Here is a 21,365-nt window from a genome sequence, read left to right on the forward strand (position 1 = left end):
TTTAAAGTTGAATTATGTTTTATTTTTGTAACATACTGCTTGTTCAATTAAAATTCACAATTATTGAGATGTTGTGCAGCCATTCTATTTGCAGACGGTTCTCCAAAGGGCTGAAGAGTAAACTAGGAGTGAGGAGGGTAAAGTGGAGATGGAGAGGTAGTTCATGGAGGTTGGGGATTTGTTCCACAGAGTTCTTGAAGTAATGATGGTCCCAGGAGGGTCTTGAATAAGTAGAGAATGTACAGAACATCCATTAACATGAGTTCATGTTAGGTTAATCTTTCTTCTTGTAGTCCTCAATGTTGGCGAGAATCCAACCGGAAGGTCCCAGGATAGCCAGTGCGAACAGGCCCAGTCCGATGATGGTCTCCTATAGAAAGGATGGTAGAGTAAACAGGACTAGGTTATTCATGGCATGGTGCGATGTTGAGGGTGTTGTGTAATGTTACAGAATGAGAATGTTCAAACGTGTCAAACAGATGATTACTTCTCAATGTCATGTGGTACAAGGAATCATGTCAGATGGAAAAGGCTATATGGACACTCCTGACCTTGCAAAACGATATTTAAGTGCAGCTATTTAGCTACATTTCTATCTCTGTGTTCTGAGAATTTCAGTTCACTGGATAGACCTCTAACACATGTATTTAGGGGCATAACTACAATGCCCCCATCATGGATATTCTCCTGATCACTGCCCTGTTGCTGATGAATCAGTGGTTAGCCATGTTAGCAAGCTACATAGCTAACACGACCTTGCAGATTATCACACCAACAAAAGTTTGCAAATTATTATCATAAAAAGAAAGAAAGTTTTACATTGATAGGAAAGTTGCTAAATTAGATGTATTTTTAAAAGGAAGAAACAAAACAGGAATAGGTCCGACATCCCGCAATCTGGTGCCGCGAGTGGCGCAGCTGTCTAAGGCACTGCTTTCAGTGCTGGATGCGTCACTACAGACCCTGGTTCGATTCCATGCTGTATCACAACCGGTCGTGATTGGGAGTAACATAGGGCGGCGCACAATTGGCCCAGTGTCCTCCGGGTTAGGCCGTAATTGTAAATAAGAATTTGTTATTAACTGACTTGCCTAGTTAAATAAAGGTTAAATAAAAAATGTCAGCTAGTTAACGTTAGTTTGCCATAGTAGCTATGCATCCCTGCCCAGTGTTGATAAAACGTTTACTGGAGACAGGAGACCAAGTGGAGACATAGGACGAGGTGGATAATTTTATAATAAGGCCGTTTTATTAAAGTGTAAAGATATCAGGCAAAAACGTGCACGGCCCCTTTCTGTCAGATTCTTATGAAATCGTCGGAGAAGAGAGCCCCTCTAAGCAGTACATACAGATTATATAGGCAACAAGCAAAGTAGGTTGATCTTGTCGTCTGGCCTTCCGATTGGTCGATCTGGGTCGTGGGTAGTCCTGTTCGGCCTGATGTCGACATTCCATTGGCTTTTCACACAGTTCTTTGTCCTAGTCACATCCCAAGGCATCCTGCATGTGCGTTTGTTTTCACAGGCCCTATTCATGGGGGAGGGGATGTGTGTGTGGGTCTGACAAAGTAGTGGGAATGGGTGCATGTTGTGCCAAGAATAGCTTATGTTGAGAAGTGGTTAAAACAAGTTACTAGTATCTAATACAATTTCTTACACCAGCCTGTCATGAACTGACCTACAGTTAACTGTCTAATGTGACCTTCCAGTTCAACTCTAAAATGTTCAATTTATGTTTAGCTAAAATAAAATATATGCAACACTCGTGTCATCGCTACCACAGCGGAATTAGCTGGCTAGCTATGACGCTAAACAACTTCAGCTATCGGTTAGCAAGCTAACATTAACTAGCAGGCCCAACATGGCTTATGCCTCAACAGCTACGAGCTTCTTGCCTGTTTCACGACCACAGGTAAAGTTACCAACTTACGGAAGGGCCGAGAGGGTCTTTAGCTGGTCTGGTGAAGACACTGGCCCTCTGGGTGATCGTGGGTCCCCGCAGTGCCAGAGCAGTGCGGGTTGAAATAGTTCTGAGGAGCCCAGACATAACTGTGGAGTAGAGCAATGTTCTGTAATGGTCGAGAAGTGGGTTGCGGTGGTGATCGGTTGTTACTAGTTACCAGAGCGGCAAAGTCATAATTATGGCTAAACCCCACCTATTTCTACAATTTACCTTCTTAAAATCAGATTTGAAACATAACCATATACCTAAAATTAAATTAAGACAAAAAAGCAAGGAAATAAATTCATGAATTTTTAGGATATAGCGAATTTTGAAATGTGTGGGTGTGGTAACTAGTGACAACCGAGTTGATAGGCCAAAGAGGTAATTCTGTGATATCCCAACAGCATTATGGTAGTTGTAGTTATCATACAAGACGACTACCGGTGTGCGAATGTCTTTTCAGAGATGATGGAGTGGCAGTAGAGATGGCGTCACTTGAGGTGGCAAGAAAGAGAGGAAGAGGGGTTGAAGAGAATGAGGGAGGCAGAGGTTGAATCTGAATCTGTTGAAGATGGTGGAAAAGAGGTGTGTTGAAAAAGTTTGTTGTCAAGTGCAAACAGTGAGCTCTACGTCAGATTGAGTTCTGAAGATGAAATGTTAGTGAATGAGCAGTGACGACCCATCATCCAGGGCAGGTGTTTTCAGCTCCACCTGTTTAGCTATTTATATACAGTACCAGTCAACAGTTTGGACACACCTACTCATTCAAGGGTTTTTCTTTATTTTTATTATTTTCTACATTGTAGAATAATAGTGAAGACATCAAAACTATGAAATAACAATTATAGAATCATGTAGTAACCAAAAGAGTGTTAAACAAATCAACATATATTTTATATTTGAGATTCTTCAAAGTAGCCACCCTTTGCCATGATAACAGCTTTGCACATTCTTGGCATTCTCTCAACCAGCTTCACCTGGAATGCTTTTCAACAGTCTTGAATGAGTTCCCACCATCTCAAATTTGGACTCATCAGACCAAAAGACAGATTTCCACCAGTCTAATGTCCATTGCTCGTGTTTCTTGGCCCAAGCAAGTCTCTTCTTCTTATTGGTGTCCTTTACTAATGGTTTCATTGTAGCAATTCGACCATGAAGGCCTGATTCACGCAGTCTCCTCTGAACAGTTAATGTTGAGATGTGTCTGTTACTTGAACTCTGAAGCATTTATTTGGGCTGCAATTTCTAAGGCTGGTAACTCTAATGAATGTAGCCTCTGCAGCAGAGGTAACTCTGGGTCTTCCTTTACAGTGGTGGTCTTCGTGAGAGCCAGTTTCATCATAGCGTTTGATGGTTTTTGCGACTGACTTGAAGAAACTTTCAAAGTTCTTGAAATTTTCCGGATTGACTGACCTTCATGTCTTAAAGTAATTATGGACTCTTTGCTTATTTGAGCTGTTCTTGCCATCATATGGACTTGGTATTTTACTAAATAGGGCTATTTTCTGTATACCCCCTACCTTGTCACAACACAACTGATTGGCTCAAACACATTAAGAAGGAAAGAAATTCCACGAATTAATTTTTAACAAGGCACAACTGTTAATTGAAATGCATTCCAGCTGCATGAAGCTGGTTGAGAGAATGCCAAGAGTGTGCAAAGCTGTGATCAAGGCAAAGGGTGGCTACTTTGAAGATTCTCAAATATAAAATAAATGTAGATTTGTTTAACACTTTTTTGGTTACTACATGATTCCATATGTGTTATTTCATAGTTTTGATGTCCACTATTATTGTACAATGTAGAGAATAGTCAAAATAAAGAAAAACCCTTGAATGAGTAGGTGTGTCCAAACTGTTGACTGGTACTGTACATACTAGGATACTCCCCTTTTCATTGCCAGCGAGAACACTCTTTTGAGACCAACTTGTTTTTGCCAAACTTTTAAAAATGGCATTCTCACCGTGATTAAATTCTATACCCTTTGCTTAAAGTCTGAACCATAGGGCCATTTTTTAGGGAGTTTTTCTAATCTGTATTTTTTTATTGGACCAAAATAAGCCTACTCGAGTCCTGGACTTAAAAAGCATGTTCAATGTAGGGTAGGGGTGTTGTAGCCCCACATATACGCAACTTTGCACTTTCTGGGCATCATGTCCTAAAAAAAAGTTATGTATGGGTATCTATCTGATCTTCTTCTGATCTTTTAAACACTGACCATGTGTAGCATCTTTTATTTAGGTGATATGATTGCATTTTCCCCTCCCCGTTTTCTAGGAAAATACGGAGACAGGACGACATCTGACATTTTATTTTCTACCTGATATACTGTAGGCCTAAGCTACACAAACCGATTCCAGCTACAAATACCATGCCCAGTCAAGATGACCAGTTTCATGGACTGTAACGGAAATTGTGCCACAGTCACAAACAATATAGCCACATGGCTAAGACCATTCATACTGATCATACTGATAGAAGGTGAGGATAAGGTTGTCATTATTTTAATGAATGCATACTAGTATAGAACATAAAAATATAGGCCTGGCCCATAGAAAAATGCAAATAAAGTTGTAGTTAGAATACACAATATACTGTAGCATATATTTATTTACTCACAATCTACCATTAATTCATGTTTTACTGTTGAAATATTAATGTTAAACAGACCACAGCGGACCACAGCAGATCATTCCATTATTCTACATAGCTCATAGTTCATCAGTCTTCCAAACAAATCATGGTCATTTCCTCCTACACCAGTGGACCAGTTACAATATTGATTGCTACATTACAGTCTTTGTGAAAAAAACTGTAGAGCAAGCAACTGCAGTATCTATTTAGACTATACAGGCAAGGTCAGTAACATTTGATGAGTCTTCAGGCAGCTTCCTTGAACAGGGTTTTATTGGTATCTTTCATGTCCAGCTCCTCCTTCTTGGGCGAGGCATTGGGGATTGTTTTCTTGCAACTTCTGAAAGAAAGAAAATAAAGGAAGCTAGTTTGCAGTTGGGAGTCGTTCTCACTTTGCTACTCCTGGTACAGTGTTCAAAATTCTATTGCTATTGAGACTGTGTCTCGACTTACCTCTCATCCACATCCTGGATAGTGTCGGGTAGCGGTGCACCAAGTGTTTCTGGCAGATAGATGGCGACCACCCCACTTAAGATGGGGGCTACCCCATAGATGAAGCCAGGCAGCCACGGGACAGCCTCCCCAAGGAGCAGCACCATGGGGGCCACCATCGCTCCTACACGAGCCATCATGGACACCCAGCCCATGCCATTCTGCCTGCGGCACAGAAGAGAATCCCCAACTATCAAATTTCATCAGACACCTGAACAGAATACATTTTTCCCCATTTGCATTCATCTTCATCACAATAGTGCCTAATGCTAATAAACAGGTAAAAAGATTACATATAAAAACACATACATTTTACAGTCAGTATTGGAATACTATAGTCAACTGAAACCTCCTGTGGGTGATGGGTGTCATTGGTAGAGTTGGAATTACCGGATGACGGTGGGGTACAGCTCTCCAGAGTAGAGGTAGCAGCAGTTGAATGACGCGGCCAGGCACCCCTTACCCAGCACGGCTAGAGTGGTGCGCACTGTCTGTTTTTCTGAACGGAAGCGATAACAACAAAAGACAACAATGAAATCACACCAGTGCTGTTAGCCATGACATCCAAAAAGAGCACAATGACACCCGACACAGACAAAAACACCTCACCGTATGGCACCAATATGTTGATCAAAATGGTGACTCCAGACAATATGAGTGCAGCGCACTGTGAGGGCCGACGCCCAAATATACTCATGGACACTGTAACCACTACTTTGGCAGGGATGTCCACCGCTCCGAATATCACTTGAATCAAGTAGATGTCCACGCCAAACTTCTGCAGATCCATAGATAGACCATAGTAGGCGAAGCTGGTGGAGAACCTTAAAGAATGTCAAAGTGGGTGTCATGATCATTTCATTTAGAAGGGATTTTTGGGCAGCACTTTGTCATAGTGAAAGGCAGAAGTAGAGGAGACATACCAGACAGCACTGAGACAGATGGTGATGTTCCTCATGGTGGGCGTGCGGAGCAGGTCCACTACAGAGTAGGAGCCCTGTGAGCAGGACATCTCCTTCTTCATGGAATCCTGCAGCATCTGGACGCACAGAGACAGTACTGAGTACTTTCACATACAGTTGAAGTCGAAAATGTACATGCACCTTAGCCAAATACATTTGAACTCAGTTTAGCACAATTCCTGACATTTAATCTGAGTAACAATTCCCTGTCTTAGGTCAGTTAGGATCACCACTTTATTTTAAGAATGTGAAATGTCAGAATAATAGTAGAGAGAATGATTTATTTCAAATTTGATTTATTTCATCACATTCCCAGTGGGTCAGAAGTTTACATACACTCAATTACAGTGGTGGGCCGTCAGGGCCTGCAAGGCCTTCTCTGCTGGCCTAAACATCATCAGAATATAATTTTTTTTTAAATATATTTTCCCACAAATATGTATTAAATTATTCCCCAGAGTAAGAGTTATACTCTTCATTTCATAGCTTTCCTCTTGGTTGCACTGCTTCCAGCCCCAGGTTGAGATTTGGAGGGCTGGTCTTTACGTTAGATCTTTTATCCAATCATATTCAGCCATCATGTGTTGCCAGGGGTCTAAAATCTGCCCTCAGGCCTTCAGAATCAACAGTGCGGGCGCTTGTAGCTTAAAGGGAATGGAAATTAAAATTTTGTGTCAACCAATCAGCTTTAGAGTTGGCTATTGTACGCCTGCTGGCTGGCTCCAGTGTTACACAGGAGCCAGCTAGCAGGCGTAGGGCGTCCACGTCTTTTGATTGGATTACCAATATTGAGAGGCAGGTCCTATGGGCAGGTCTATGCAGATCTAGGAAACTAAATTTGATAAACGAATTAATTCGCGTTCTACTGTTTTTTGAACCCACAATGGCGGAAGGAGGAGAAGATATCGATTTGGTCGAGGATATAATTATAACGCCATTCTCAAGACGAACTTTTCAAGAAAAGTTAGACATTGTAAGGAGAGGTCGCCCGACGCCACAAAGCCTGTCACAGGCGGGAAAGGGGTTCGTTCGTTCGCCACTTTCAAAGTTTCAACTATGAGCGCTGTCAATGGCTCACAGGCTCCGAGAAGCACTGCAAACTGTACTGCTGGGAATGCCTATTATTTGCAAGTGATCGATTTGGTGTTTGGAGCCACACTGGCTTTGCAAACTTGAGTTGTCTAACCAAGGCAGCAACGAGACACCAAAGTACGGCTGGGCACTTACAAGCAATGGTGCTTTTGAAAACGTTTGGGGACACCAGAGTGGAGCTACAGCTCTCACTCGTCCTGCGTTATGTGACGGACACGGGAGTCAAGGAGCGATTTATCCGGTTTGAAGATGTGACAAGCGGCAAGCGAGCTGATGACATTGCCGCTCTTATTTTCCGTTTCTTGGAGGAAAATGAATGTAGTCTGGATAAAGTTGTGGCACAGTGTTTTGATGGCGCAGCAGTCATGGCATCTGGACTCAATGGGGTGCAGGCTAAAGTTAAGGAGAGGGCACCGATGGCCTTATTCATTCACTGCTATGCACATCGACTAAATTTAGTACTGACTCAAGGAGCCTCAAAGCTTAAAGAATGCAAGGTCTTCTTTGCCAACCTCAATGGCCTTGCAGCATTTTTCTCACGATCCCCTAAGCGCACGCAACTGTCTAATAATCAGTCTTTGGTGAGTAGGCATACAATGCATGTTATTTTTTATTAAATGTGTATGTATGTTTCGCATTTTATTTCGTTAATATTAAATAGCCTATATATTAACAAAATAAAATGGCAAATAGCCTATGTTGGAAATTATTTGTTTTCTTTTATTTTCAGTGAATAGTTATGTGTCTTTATCATCACGGTGAAACTGCTTTGGGTGCGACAATGCGCTGTTTAGTGAACACACTGTATTTATTTTTTGGGGGACTTAAAGCTCAAAGTTTGTGGACCAGAAATGGATAGAAGAAGAATATTAATATAACTCTGTTGCACTCGACTATGTTCTTGCCTATTAGTTGAACTGTACTGTATTGTACTCTTCCCCTGCAATTCTCTGAAAAAAATGTCAATTTCAAGGTGACGCAACGCCTGGTTATACTGCGTTTCTGTCTAAATGTATAGTGTCTAGAGCCATGGCATCTAAATGATGGTAATAACAGGTGGATTAATTCGGGTGGGACTGTGTAGGACCTCACTGAAGGCCCAGGCGCCAGGCCCACGGCACGCTACTGCTCAATTAGTATTTGGTAGCATTGCCTTTAAATTGTTTAACTTGGGTCAAACGTTTCAGGTAGCCTTCCACAAGCTTCCCACAATAAGTTGGGTGAATTTTGGCACATTCCTCCTGACAGAGCTGGTGTAACTGAGTCAGGTTTGTAGGCCTCCTTGCTCGCACAAGCTTTTTCAGTTCTGCCCACAAATTTTCTATAGGATTGAGGTCAGGGCTTTGTGATGGCCACTCCAATACCTTGACTTTGTTGTCCTTAAGCCATTTTGCCACAACTTCGGAAGTATGTTTGGGGTCATTGTCCATTTGGAAGACCCATTTGTGACAAAGCTTTAACTTCCTGACTGATGTCTTGAGATGTTGCTTCAATATATTGACATCATTTTCCTGCTTCATGATGCCATCTATTTTGTGAAGTGCACCAGTCCCTCCTGCAACAAAGCACCCCCACAACATGATGCTGCCACCCCCGTGCTTCACGGTTGGGATGGTGTTCTTTGGCTTGCAAGCCTCCCCCTTTTTTCTCCAAACATAACGATGGTTATTATGGCCAAACAGTTCTATTTTTGTTTCATCAGACCAGAGAACATTTCTCCAAAAAGTACGATCTTTGTCCCCATGTGCAATTGCAAACTGTAGTCTGGCTTTTTTATGGCGGTTTTGGAGCAGTGGCTTCTTCCTTGCTGAGCGGCCTGTCAGGTTATGTCGATATAGGACTCATTTTACTGTGGATATAGATACTTTTGTACCTGTTTCCTCCAGCATCTTCACAAGGTCCTTTGCTGTTGTTCTGGGATTTATTTGCACTTTTCGCACCAAAATACGTTAATCTCTAGGAGACAGAACGCGTCTCCTTCCTGAGTGGTATGACGGCTGCGTGGTCCCATGGTGTTTATACTTGCGTACTATTGTTTGTACAGATGAACGTGGTACCTTCAGGCATTTAGAAATTGCTCCCAAGGACGAACTAGACTTGTGGAGGTCTACAATTTTGAGGTCTTGGCTGATTTCTTTTGATTTTCCCATGATGTCAAGCAAAGAGGCACTGAGTTTGAAGGTAGGCCTTGAAATACATCCACAGGTACACCTCTAAATTGACTCAAATGATGTCAATTGATGTCAATTAGTCAATTAGAAGCTTCTAAAGCCATAACATCATTTTCTGGAATTTTTCCAAGCTGTTTCAAGGCACAGTCAACTTAGTGTATGTAAACTTCTGACCCACTGGAATTGTGATACAGTGAATTATAAGTGAAATAATCTGTCTGTAAACAATTGTTGGAAAAATTACTTGTGTCATGCACAAAGTAGATGTCCTAACCGACTTGCCAAATCTATAGTTTGTTTATAAGAATTTTGTGGAGTGGTTGAAAACAAGTTTTAATGACTCCAACCTAAGTGTATGTAAACTTTTAACTGTAAGTGCAGGTACACACACACACATTAACACACAGTTCCTTACTTCAAGATTGATTCTGTCACCCTCTTCACGGCGTCCATTGATTCGGGCTACTGTTTTGAGATTTTTGACCGCTTGCTCAGACTTTCTGGTCAGGACGAGCCATCTTGCAGACTCCAGGAACCACCTGCACAAGTCAGATGTGGTAAACAACATGTTATAATCAAATAGTCTTACTAGGTAAAGTGTCATGGCTGCTCCAATCCTTTGGGTCTCACCATGAGTAGAGGAAGGTGATGTAGAAAGGTACGGAGACAGCCAGCGTTAGCCAGCGCCAGTCCCGAATGTAGTAGGCCACTACTGCCAGGATCAGCTGACCCATTGTGTAACAGTAGCCTGTCCCTGTACCCACCACTGTCCTCACTCTTGTGGGAATCCACTCCACAACTAGAGGAGAGAGAAACAGAGAGACGGAAAGAGTAATTACATGGTGGGTGGGCCTCTCTCTTCTTGAACATTTCCCACCTTAGCCTGCAGTGCCCACTGCCTACCCAGCCCTTCCTGTAACGTACTGAGAGAGAAGGAGTTGAGCCCCAGGCCAGAAAGGGCCATGCCAGTGATGAAGCGGAAGAGGCAGAAGACGGAGAATGAGGTGGAGAAGGCAGCACACGTCCCTCCCACTGCCATCAACAGGTTGGAGATTAGCAGCAGGAAACGCCGTCCAAATCTGAGACAGAACGGAGAGAGAGAGAGTGGGTACAGAGGCCATTAATCCCTGAAGAGTACAATACCATGTGTAGTATCTGAATAACTGCTGCAGCTGCATACTTCCAGTATTTTCGAGGCCTGTCTTTGCAGAAGAGGTATGGCCTTGTCTGAGATAAGCCAACAAAATATCAAAGAGAGAAACCAGGCCTTAGAATCGAAACAGAAAAACAGAAATTATCTGACAATCGAGATCTGATGATCTATTCAATAAGAAAAGCAAAGCGGTACCTGTCCGACAGTCCCCCAAAGATTACAGCTCCCACAAGCACCCCTCCCATATAAATGGTTTGTCCCATCTGCTTCAACGAGCGAAGATCGCAGACCAAGTCCCACTGACAAGAGAAGAAGAGAAAATACATATAACTGACAGTTTGAAACACATCCACAATTATTTTTGTCGTTGTTCTCTTTCAAATTTTTGTTTGGACGCATATAAAACTACTACGTAAACCTTATCCATGATTGTTACCTCAGAGATAATTGTGGAGCTCATCTCTGTCATGCTGTACTCCCATCCATCTTTACAGCCCTGCAGCTCTGCATCTAGAAGGTCATCAGTATCATTACTACTGTCTCGCTCCACCTTTGGACTGTAGGTCCCATTCTCTGACAGGAGCTGCCACTGGGGCGCAGCATACCGCAGGCATCTCTCCGGCCTGCTGTTCTTAATGTCCTGGGGCACGGTGAGCAGCAGAACCTGCTCCGGGCTCAGACTAGACAGGGACAGGTTCCTGTGGACACTGCAGTGGTGGGGGGGTACTAAGGCCACAAAGTTCTGCAACAGATTATGACTGGCCATCATAAGGATGGGCATACAGAGCAAGGTGACATGCAGGACCTGAAAGCGGCCTGTGCTGCCCACCTGTTCTAGAAGGTCTCCAAAGGCCATGGCTGTGAGACACAACTAGAAGTGGGTTTGCTTGAGAAGAGAAGTTGCTGAAGCAAGGAATGTGATTCTCCTCTTCAACTTCTTTTGTAACACGTCTAAAAATGCCAGCGAGTAAAAACACTCAAGTTAAAAAAACAAGTTTAAAAAATGTTTTACTCCACTTGATGAGATTTGTAGCCTACCTGTGAAAGAAGTACAGAAGCACATTAATGGGAAGAAGTATAGCAGTACTTGCAATCATTTTCATTGTGATGTGATGTTTACTCTTATTCTTTTATAATCAGATTATGTGCAAAAATAATACCTCAGACAAGAATATCCAGTGGAAGCAGAGATGTAAACATACCTGTTCGTTCCCATTATAGAACATCTGGACAAAGTACATCTAAAAGGTTTGACTTCAAAATAAATCAAATACTTCACTTGAGACACAAAAGCTGTTATATAGATTCCGTTATGCACCAGCCTTGCCTTTGTTGAAGAAAAGTCCAGATTTTAGCAAGCATCCTACTGTGAACAAACACAGCCTTCACAGCAAGAGTTTTTTTCAGAGAGAGACCAAGATTCCATGGAGTCCATTCAGACCATTCACTTCAATATGTTACATTATATTTAAAAAGTTCCCTTTAACAACAGCCAAAAGAAACAGTGCTTTTGCTACGCATTGTTAGTTAATCTGCTCTGGAATTTCTATGGCTTTTCTGAGGAAATAGACTCTTTCTGGATTATAACCTGCTCAGTTAAACCGCTCGAGGTCTTAACTACTCTTTCCATGGACCGCTGAGGGAGAAGGAGAGTCCTTGCTGTGTGGCATTAATCCCTTGTCCACTGGAGAGTCAACACCATCATACTGAACACACAGGCACACACTTAGAGTTCTTTTGTATATACAGATGTCCCAACGTCTTGATTGGTTATATTTTAGTGTGAGTGAAGGGGTTAGTGTGTGTGTGTGTGTGTGTGTGTGTGTGTGTGTGTGTGTGTGTGTGTGTGTGTGTGTGTGTGTGTGTGTGTGTGTGTGTGTGTGTGTGTGTGTGTGTGTGTGTGTGTGTGTGTGTGTGTGTGTGTGTGTGTGTGTGTGTGTGTGTGTTAGTTGGGGATTGTGGGAGGGGATTAAGATTGGCAAATAACTGACTTTTTGGAACAATTATTGCTGGTATGCTGCATGGTGACAGTCGGTCAAAGAGATCATATTTTGTAATATTTCTGAGACAAGAAAGATTAGATATTAGACAAGCGCAAAGACAAGGACAGTAACTGTTGCATAAAATAACTCACTCCACAGTTATAACAGCAGCAAAGTCCAACCACAAAGAGAGTTCCTAAAATAATTTTCCAATCGTTTTGTTCTGAACAGAACCACAATATTTTTGTTACGTTTTACTGTTCCTACCAGCAAAATAAAGTTCTGAACCAGTTCGAACTCCCAAAAAGTACAGGTTTATATTGTTCCTTCCTGTTCCTTTTTCAACCTGTGAAATCAACAGTTTTTTCCATTTAGCTCATTAAATGACTTCAACAATCAGTGTGGATAGAGCAGCTTGCTTGGGAGCAGGCAAGCTAGGTGTTTACATGTGATGGACAGACAAGTTTTAGGCAAATTTTGACAGTAAGGTACTTAATTGTTACCCAGAAATGATTTGAGATTGAGATAAAAAACAGTCGCATTGGACCGTTACACCATCAATATGGGCTGAAGTCACCCACACAGCTGATCTCAATGGCAAAGGTGCATAAAGATGCATAAAGATGGAGGAATTAAGGTATTACTTTTTCGTTTGAGCACAATCCACAGACTTTTTAAACTACGGCGCGCAACATGGTTCAATGTCCCTATAAATCAACACAATCTACTTTTTTGTTTTTTCAAACTGTCACTGTCTTAGAATTGGGATCATGTATACTGTGCTAATGCCAATACATAAAAAGAGTAACAGAGAGCAATGTACAATACGCCGAACTTTGCAAATGAGGCATTTGTGGTAAGTACAAGTTTTTTCAAGACTATTTGGCCCTCTAGTAGTTATCATGAGAAGTGGAATCCTGCGATTTTAGCAGACTAAGGGCGATTTATCTATTTGACAATCATTCCTTACAACTGAAATAAAGTATTGCATAGTTTACCATGGAAACTCTAATATGGCAACCCTACAACATTTTATGAATGGAAAAGTCCATTCGGATACATTTTTCGTTTCCGATTTATGTAATCCGTTAATGATTTTACTTGTCTTAATGAAATATCACAATTTCTTGCCCATTTAACATTTTTAACTAAATCGTAATTTATTTTTAATCAAATGATCTAAAAAAAAAAGTTATTTAAAGTTGCACAAATGATATTTGAATTGTTTTATTTAACCCTTTCAAAAACAAAACAACAGTCTACAAACAGCATACAACTTGGCGTGATTGTGCATAATTGTCTATGCGTGACGAACTGTTCGTTGTTAGGCTAGTAGTGAAGAGTAACATTTACAATGTTGTGAGGATAGCGGAGATTATTTATTTATCTGTAGAACAACGTGATAACAATCAATAGTGAACCTTTATATTTACTTACAGGCTAAAGTAAGTCGGCCAGTAGGCCTACAGTGGCATATTGTACTTTATTGAAGCGCCTACGTCTGAATTGGAAAGAAATAGGGAAAGTCATTTCTTATTATTTGGAAGTTGCTATCTTAACCAAAGAAACAGATGCAAAGTGTGTCATCGTAATGATATTTGAATTGTCTATCACAAATGTTGTTGTAATCCATATCATTTTCATTTACAATGTGGTAATTCATTAAAAGTTGGTCTTCAATCATGTTATTTTCACTGAAGATTGTAGGCATAATTTGGGTAAGTAATATTTGCAATTAAATGTTTTAACTAAATCAGCGTAATTGACAAGCTACATTTCCATTCAGTATTTTATTTCAGGTGTAATATGTCATTCTTCCATTTATCATTTTCCTTTTTTGTTGTTCATTATATAATGTCATTACACACCTGCTCCCCATCATTACACACACCTGCTCCCCATTATTACACACACATATTCCCATCATTACACACACCTGTTGCCCATTATTACACACACCTGCTCCCCATCATTACACACCTGCTCCCCATCATTATAAACACCTGTTCCCCATTATTACACACACCTGTTCCCCATCATTACACACACCTGTTCCCCATCGTTACACATACCTGTTCCCCATTATTACACACACCTGCTCCCCATCATTACACTCACCTGCTCCCCATCATTACACACACCTGTTCCCCATCATTACAAACACCTGCTCCCCATCATTACACACACTTGCTCCCCATCATTACACACATCATCACCTTCATTACCTTCCCTTTATTTAGCCCTCAGTAGCCTCAGTCATCAGACAGTATTGGTTTGCTTTCATGTAGAGTATGCATCTCCTGTTTTGTTCATTTGCCTTTCATCATTGTTATTAAACTCTCTTTCTGCACATGCTTCATGACTCCCTGCGTATTCGTGACGCTCACATAGCAATAGAAAACCTGCCGATATACAAACAAATTTTGAAATTGCACCATAGTAAGTTGAGACACCAACTAAGTGTTTTTTCTTTTTTGGGGGGAGGATAGATCCACAGGCCTACAAAAGGGGCTGTCAATTGGCTGTCAATCTGGAAATATTCACCTATCACGGCTCAGGCTAAGACCCAGATGCAGACACAAGAGGTGGATAGTACGAGTGTCAGAGTTTATTACAGTACAAGGGGCACGCAAAAGGTAAGTCAAGGCAGGCAAATGGTCGTAATCCAAATCAGAGTCAGGCAGGTACAGGACGGAAGGCAATCGGTAGGTCAAGGCAGGCAAAGAGTCATAATCCAAATCAGAGTCAGGCAGGTACAGGACGGAAGGCAATCGGTAGGTCAAGGCAGGCAAAGAGTCATAATCCAAATCAGAGTCAGGCAGGTACAGGACGGAAGGCAATCGGTAGGTCAAGGCAGGCAAAGAGTCGTAATCCAAATCAGAGTCAGGCAGGTACAGGACGGAAGGCAATCGGTAGGTCAAGGCAGGCAAAGAGTCGTAATCCAAATCAGAGTCAGGCAGGTACAGGACGGAAGGCAATCGGTAGGTCAAGGCAGGCAAAGAGTCGTAATCCAAATCAGAGTCAGGCAGGTACAGGATGGGATCAAGGTCAGGACAGGCAGAAAGGTCAGAACTGGGAAGACTAAGAAAAACCAAAAACTAGAACACAGGGAACACACTGGTAAGCAGTGGCAGTTCTAGGTTGTATGGCTCCCTGGGCGAACCCCCCCATCAGCCCCCCCACCAACAGAAAAAGCACCATTCTGCACTAACTGTCATTTTTATTCAGACATTTGGAACAACAGAAATAAGTGATCATAACATATAAAACTATATTAATATAAAAAATATATACAAAAATAAGACTCATAAATATCAAAAAGAAGTAACAAAGACAAATAGAAACAAATTGTAGTATATAAATACAAATAAAAAATATAATTGAATTATTACACTATTGCCCTATTGCTAACAAAAAACATACAAATAAAACTAAATATAACAAATCATATATCACACAAATACACAAATAGAACAATACACTTATAAAGAAGAGAACCTGATGATTACACTATTGCGCTTCAAACAAGAAACACATAAACTAAATTGCACAACTAATTGTATTACTATTTGCATTAGTACTGTACAAAGTTAGAGGTGCACTATTTGAAAGATTCCCCCGCTCCCCCGACCTCAGGCTTCCAGTGGGAGACCTGAGGTCAACCAAATGTAGTTGAATGTATCCGGACATGCTCTATATCATGGAGTTGAACGTATCCAGACATACTCTATATCGTAGAGTTGAACGTATCCAGACATACTCTATATCGTAGAGTTGAACGTATCCAGACATACTCTATTTCATGGAGTTGAATGTATCCAGACATACTCTATATCATGGAGTTGAACGTATCCAGACATACTCTATATCGTAGAGTTGAACGTATCCAGACATACTCTATATCGTAGAGTTGAACGTATCCAGACATACTCTATTTCATGGAGTTGAATGTATCCAGACATACTCTATATCGTGGAGTTGAACGTGTCCAGACATACTCTATATCATGGAGTTGAACGTATCCAGACATACTCTATATCATGGAGTTGAACGTATCCAGACATACTCTATATCATGGAGTTGAACGTATCCAGACATACTCTATATCGTAGAGTTGAACGTATCCAGACATACTCTATATCATGGAGTTGAACGTATCCAGACATACTCTATATCATGGAGTTGAACGTATCCAGACATACTCTATATCGTAGAGTTGAACGTATCCAGACATACTCTATATCATGGAGTTGAATGTATCCATAAATAGTATGAAAGGTGTTCTCTTGTGCTAATGTATTTACTTTTCATTTCACATTGTGTTTCTTAAGACAATCTGTGGCCAATAAGTGACCAGAACCCCACTCACAATATCCCATCCGGTTATTCCATTCGTTTGACATTTGGACCCAGAGTACAATGAGTTAGCAATACTTTGGGACACTTCTGACAAAGGAACAAAGTAATGATCAAATGATATTAACAGGAATTGGGAGAAACAGAGGGGGGTTGTCTAGACATTTGACCTGAGAGAGTGAGCCAGAGGACAGGGTGAAAGACGTACAGATATACTGAAGATATTAAAGTATTATTAGTCATTCTCTGGAAGTAGTATTTTCCTTAGCTATCCATGCATGTATACAGTATGTACTGTCTATAAGTAAGAAACGTTGCTAGTCGAGTTACAGATATCTACCACAGTGGCAATTGGTTTGGAGGAATCTGCTCTGCTCCAATAAGAAACAGCATGAGTTGTCAGAATGAATGACTCTCTACTTGTAAGGTGCCACCAGACAATTCCAGACCAGTTTAGCCTGAGTTATGCAGAGACACACTGAACAAGAGTTCCCAATGTATTGTTCCAGCCTTAGGTAATTATGGAGTAAAAGACAAGGGTTTTACTAAGCTAACATATGAAATTGTATTAATATGGTAAATTAGCTATGTGACCCCTTTAGGTATCCAAAAATATAGCAAAACATTTATTGAAAATTTGAATTTATGTTTACTGCTATTAGCCCACAGAAACAAATTGAATAACAGATTAATTCATGGAAAAACAGGTAGTCCAACACTTTTTTTTTTACCGTTATTTTACCAGGTAAGTTGACTGAGAACACATTCTCATTTGCAGCAACAACCTGGGGAATAGTTACAGGGGAGAGGAGGGGGATGAATGAGCCAATTATAAACTGGGGATTATTAGGTGACCATGATGGTTTGAGGGCCAGATTGGGAATTTAGCCAGGACACCGGGGTTAACACCCCTACTCTTACGATAAGTGCCATGGGATCTTTAATGACCTCAAAGAGTCAGGACACCCGTTTAACGTCCCATCCGAAAGACGGCACCCTACACAGGGCAGTATCCCCAATCACTGCCCTGGGGCATTGGGATATTTTTCAGACCAGAGGAAAGAGTGCCTCCTACTGGCCCTCCAACACCACTTCCAGCAGCATCTGGTCTCCCATCCAGGGACTGACCAGGACCGACCCTGCTTAGCTTCAGAAGCAAGCCAACAGTGGTATGCAGGGTGGTATGCTGCTGGCAAACTTAATCAAAAGGAAGTTTGTTTTAATTGTGTCTGTCCTATATCTGAGAAATAAGATAGATCAGGATATTATTATTTATTTTTTACACCCATATTTATCACTAAACTATACTTCCATTCATTTTTAAGCTAGTACCGAGCTACCTTCAGACTAGTTTTAGAGCATCCTAGAGAGACATGTACGTGTTCGTGAGAGTCTCACCATTCCTTTTTCATGTTAGTTTATAGGCCAAACCGTTCGGGTGCTACAGACGTTTTCGTGAGAAGAACGATTTTCGGGATGTCTCATGGTCTGACAAACATCACTGTAACTCCACAGATGCGGAAGGCCTCCATTGGCGGATGCAGTGGATTGAAACCCAACCCATGAAGAAAAAAAATTGATATCTCGGATTTTGGATTTTGGGGATTTTGGGATTTTTTATTTATTTTATTATGCTAATTAAATTTCCGCGGGGGGTGCGGACATCAACTCTAGTTTTTATGCTGTTAAAACAGCTTATAATTCAGTGAGGGAGAGTTTGACCTTGTAGGTTTCGATGCACTATGTGTTTGTACAGGTGGTGCGAATAGTCATCGACACCTTAAGAAGGCTAAACTTTTCGCTAATTTCCTGGGAACGTCAATGTGACAACTGTTTATATAGTAAACAACAACTTTTTATAAAGCACACATGATGAATATACATTTGTCTTGTAATCAACTGTTGAAACAAGGCATGTAGATGTGTAATGGAGAAGACTGTCTGGAGTAACTGGTCACTCATTTCGTCCCCATGTCTTTTAATGCATTACAGATCTCTGGCAGAAATAATGGTAACAGCTTGGATCCTATCGTCAGAGAGACTGCAATGTGTGTCGGTGTTGAGTTGCCACAGAGTGTGGGAATGTGAGGTAAGCCGGTGTATGTGTATCAAATCAAATGAAATGTTATTGGTCACATACACGTGTTTAGCAGATGTTATTGCGGGTGTAGCGAAATGCTTGTGTTTCTAGCTCCAACAGTGCAGTAATATCTAACAAGTAATATCTAACAATTTCACAACAATACACTCAATACACACAAATTTAAATAAAGGAATGGAATTATGAATATATGAATATTTGGACGAGCAATGTCAGCGCAGCTTAGACTAAGATACAGCAGAATAGAATAGAATACAGTACGTATATCCATATGAGATGGGTAATGCAAAATATGTAAAGATTACTAAAGTGACTAGTGTTCAATTATTAAAGTGGCCAGTGATTTCAAGTCTATGTATGTAGGGCAGCAGCCACTAACGTGCTAGTGATTGTTATTTAACACTGTCGTGTCTGTGACTATCATAAAATATGAAGACTGTTATTTTATCAAATAAATTCTCTATGTGTAATTATTATTATGTGATTAAATGAATCATGTAAACATTAATTAACTAGGAAGTTGTTTTATAGAGTCTCTATTTCCCGAATCGACTCTTCAGATATTTTCATATCTTATCAATTACCTCTTCAGCCTCATTTCTGAATGTCACAAACCCTTTGATATTTGTACGAAGCCTTGTCTCCATAATGACTCAATGATTTACAAATTGGCTTAATTATTTATTTACTAACTAACTAAACAAATCACAGAAATACATAAACAAACAATATAGTCATGGGTTACTAACACAATGCATTGATAAGTCCCTAGTGGGCTAAACCGGCATGATGACTTGGTAGACAATAGAAAGGGGTGGGGACAGGAAAAGAGAGGTGGGGACAGGAAAACACAAAATGGATTCCCTACACACAGTTGATAATTATATTCATTGAAATGCTAATCCTTTGCACATGAACGGCCGCTCATTCAAAAATAATTGCAATGTATATATTTACACCCGGTTGTCGTTGTTGTCTTCACCAGTTGGAATCGCCACTCCGTCTGCTGGAGAGTCAGTTCATCAGAGAGTCTCTGGTTAACTTCCCCAGAAGTCACAATGTCTTTCGTGGTTGTAGCTTTCTCAGCGGCTCTGTTGTAATGGATATGTCAGGCGTACAGATGGTCGTTGCACAGAATAGATGATTCCGCGGTTGTCGGTATTCTCTTACTAGATTTACGTCATTTCCAGCTGCAGAATAGTAATTCTACGGCTATGATTTGCTCTTATTCTGTAGTGATCGATAGTCCCTCTACTAGAGAGAGAAGACTGATCCTTCAGATCGTCACAGGAGAGTTATGACAACAGCTCCCAGCTTTGATGCACCTGTAGTGACCTCGCCTTCTGGATGATAACGGGGTGAACAGTCAGTGGCTTGGGTGGTTGTTGTCCTTGATCTTTTTGACCTTCCTGTGACATCTGGTGCTGTAGTTGTCCTGGGGGGCAGGTAGTTTGCCCCTGGTGATGCGTGTTGGTGTTGGATAGACCGCACCACCCTCTGGAGAGCCCTGCGGTTGCGGGCGGTGCAGTTTCTGTACCAGGCGGTGATACAGGCCGACAGGATGCTCTCGATTGTGCATCTGTAAAAGTTTGTAAGGGTTTTAAGTGCCAATTCAAACAGCTTCTATTTCAACGCCACTCAAAAAGACAGCCAAAAGTTAGTTGAATATCCAATGTGTTATTGCTTTTAACCATTTAAAAGCACAGTAACTTTTAAAGGGGAATACAATGTCAAATATTTTGTTTATTTCTTCAACATAATAATGTGTTATCACTGGTCTTCTTCTAATAGCACAACCAAGTTACCTGGATTGCAGTTGAGATTACATTAAAAGTACATGGTGCAAGTGATCAAAGCTGTTCAAGACTCTGAGCAGATTATTACAGCAATGTGAAGTTCTCCACTGATCTGTGATGACCTGTTCATGCTCTCTTGAACATGCACACTTTATATGATTACATAAGAAGAAATGTAAAGTTACAGTAACCTCAAAATGTGGCCATGGATGTGTTACTCATTTTAAGGTAAATGTTATATTAGTTTGTAAGATTTGGTTGACAACTCAACCAAATTTCAACATTTAACGGAGATGTGTCTACTACTTGGATAATTACATCTGAGCCACTGGCTTAATCCCATAATTTAACTTAGATTTTTGGTTGAGTTGGCGACGTGAATCAAACATACAGTATAATTTGTGATCTTGTCGTGAGTTAAAAGGCAATTTATTGTATTTCAAAAGTGATATTTAATTGTGTCTCCATCTCAACCAAAAATCTAAGTTAAAGAATAGGACTACATCAACTGAGACTTTAAATTAACTTTAAATTAAGAAAAATATCCTTCAAATGTTTATGTTTGGTTGCGTTCACAACCAAACACAATTCAATATCATCAGAGAGGAAGAGAGAGGCCCAATTCAGCAGAAAATCTGTCTCCCTCCAGCAGGTGGTGTTTTTTTCGTTGTCTCGCCCACC

General features: G+C 40.9%; 2 protein-coding genes across 3 annotated transcripts; both read right to left on the bottom strand.

Moving 5' to 3' along the window:
• On the bottom strand, positions 1-2,223 carry cox8a (cytochrome c oxidase subunit 8A). Its single transcript, XM_071364591.1, has 2 exons — positions 1,930-2,223; positions 1-370 (listed from the first exon to the last, which is right to left on the bottom strand). Exons 1-2 carry the CDS (start codon positions 2,044-2,046, stop codon positions 275-277), a joined length of 213 nt encoding a protein of 70 aa, XP_071220692.1. The 5' UTR covers positions 2,047-2,223; the 3' UTR covers positions 1-274.
• Positions 2,224-4,241: 2,018 nt separating this feature from the next.
• slc22a6l (solute carrier family 22 member 6, like) lies at positions 4,242-12,175 on the bottom strand. 2 transcript variants are annotated; one of them, XM_071364592.1, is made up of 11 exons: positions 11,652-12,175; positions 10,886-11,487; positions 10,645-10,748; positions 10,221-10,375; positions 9,927-10,095; positions 9,712-9,835; positions 5,995-6,110; positions 5,681-5,895; positions 5,462-5,570; positions 5,033-5,236; positions 4,242-4,919 (listed from the first exon to the last, which is right to left on the bottom strand). In XM_071364592.1, exons 2-11 carry the CDS (start codon positions 11,303-11,305, stop codon positions 4,826-4,828), a joined length of 1,710 nt encoding a protein of 569 aa, XP_071220693.1. In that variant the 5' UTR covers positions 11,306-11,487; positions 11,652-12,175; the 3' UTR covers positions 4,242-4,825. The 2 variants fall into 2 exon arrangements, with proteins under 2 accessions (XP_071220693.1, XP_071220694.1); XM_071364593.1 differs by having other exon boundaries at positions 11,610-12,175.
• Positions 12,176-21,365: the final 9,190 nt, after the last annotated feature.

This window comes from Salvelinus alpinus, chromosome 24, assembly GCF_045679555.1.
Source record: "Salvelinus alpinus chromosome 24, SLU_Salpinus.1, whole genome shotgun sequence".
Lineage (NCBI taxonomy): Eukaryota > Metazoa > Chordata > Actinopteri > Salmoniformes > Salmonidae > Salvelinus > Salvelinus alpinus.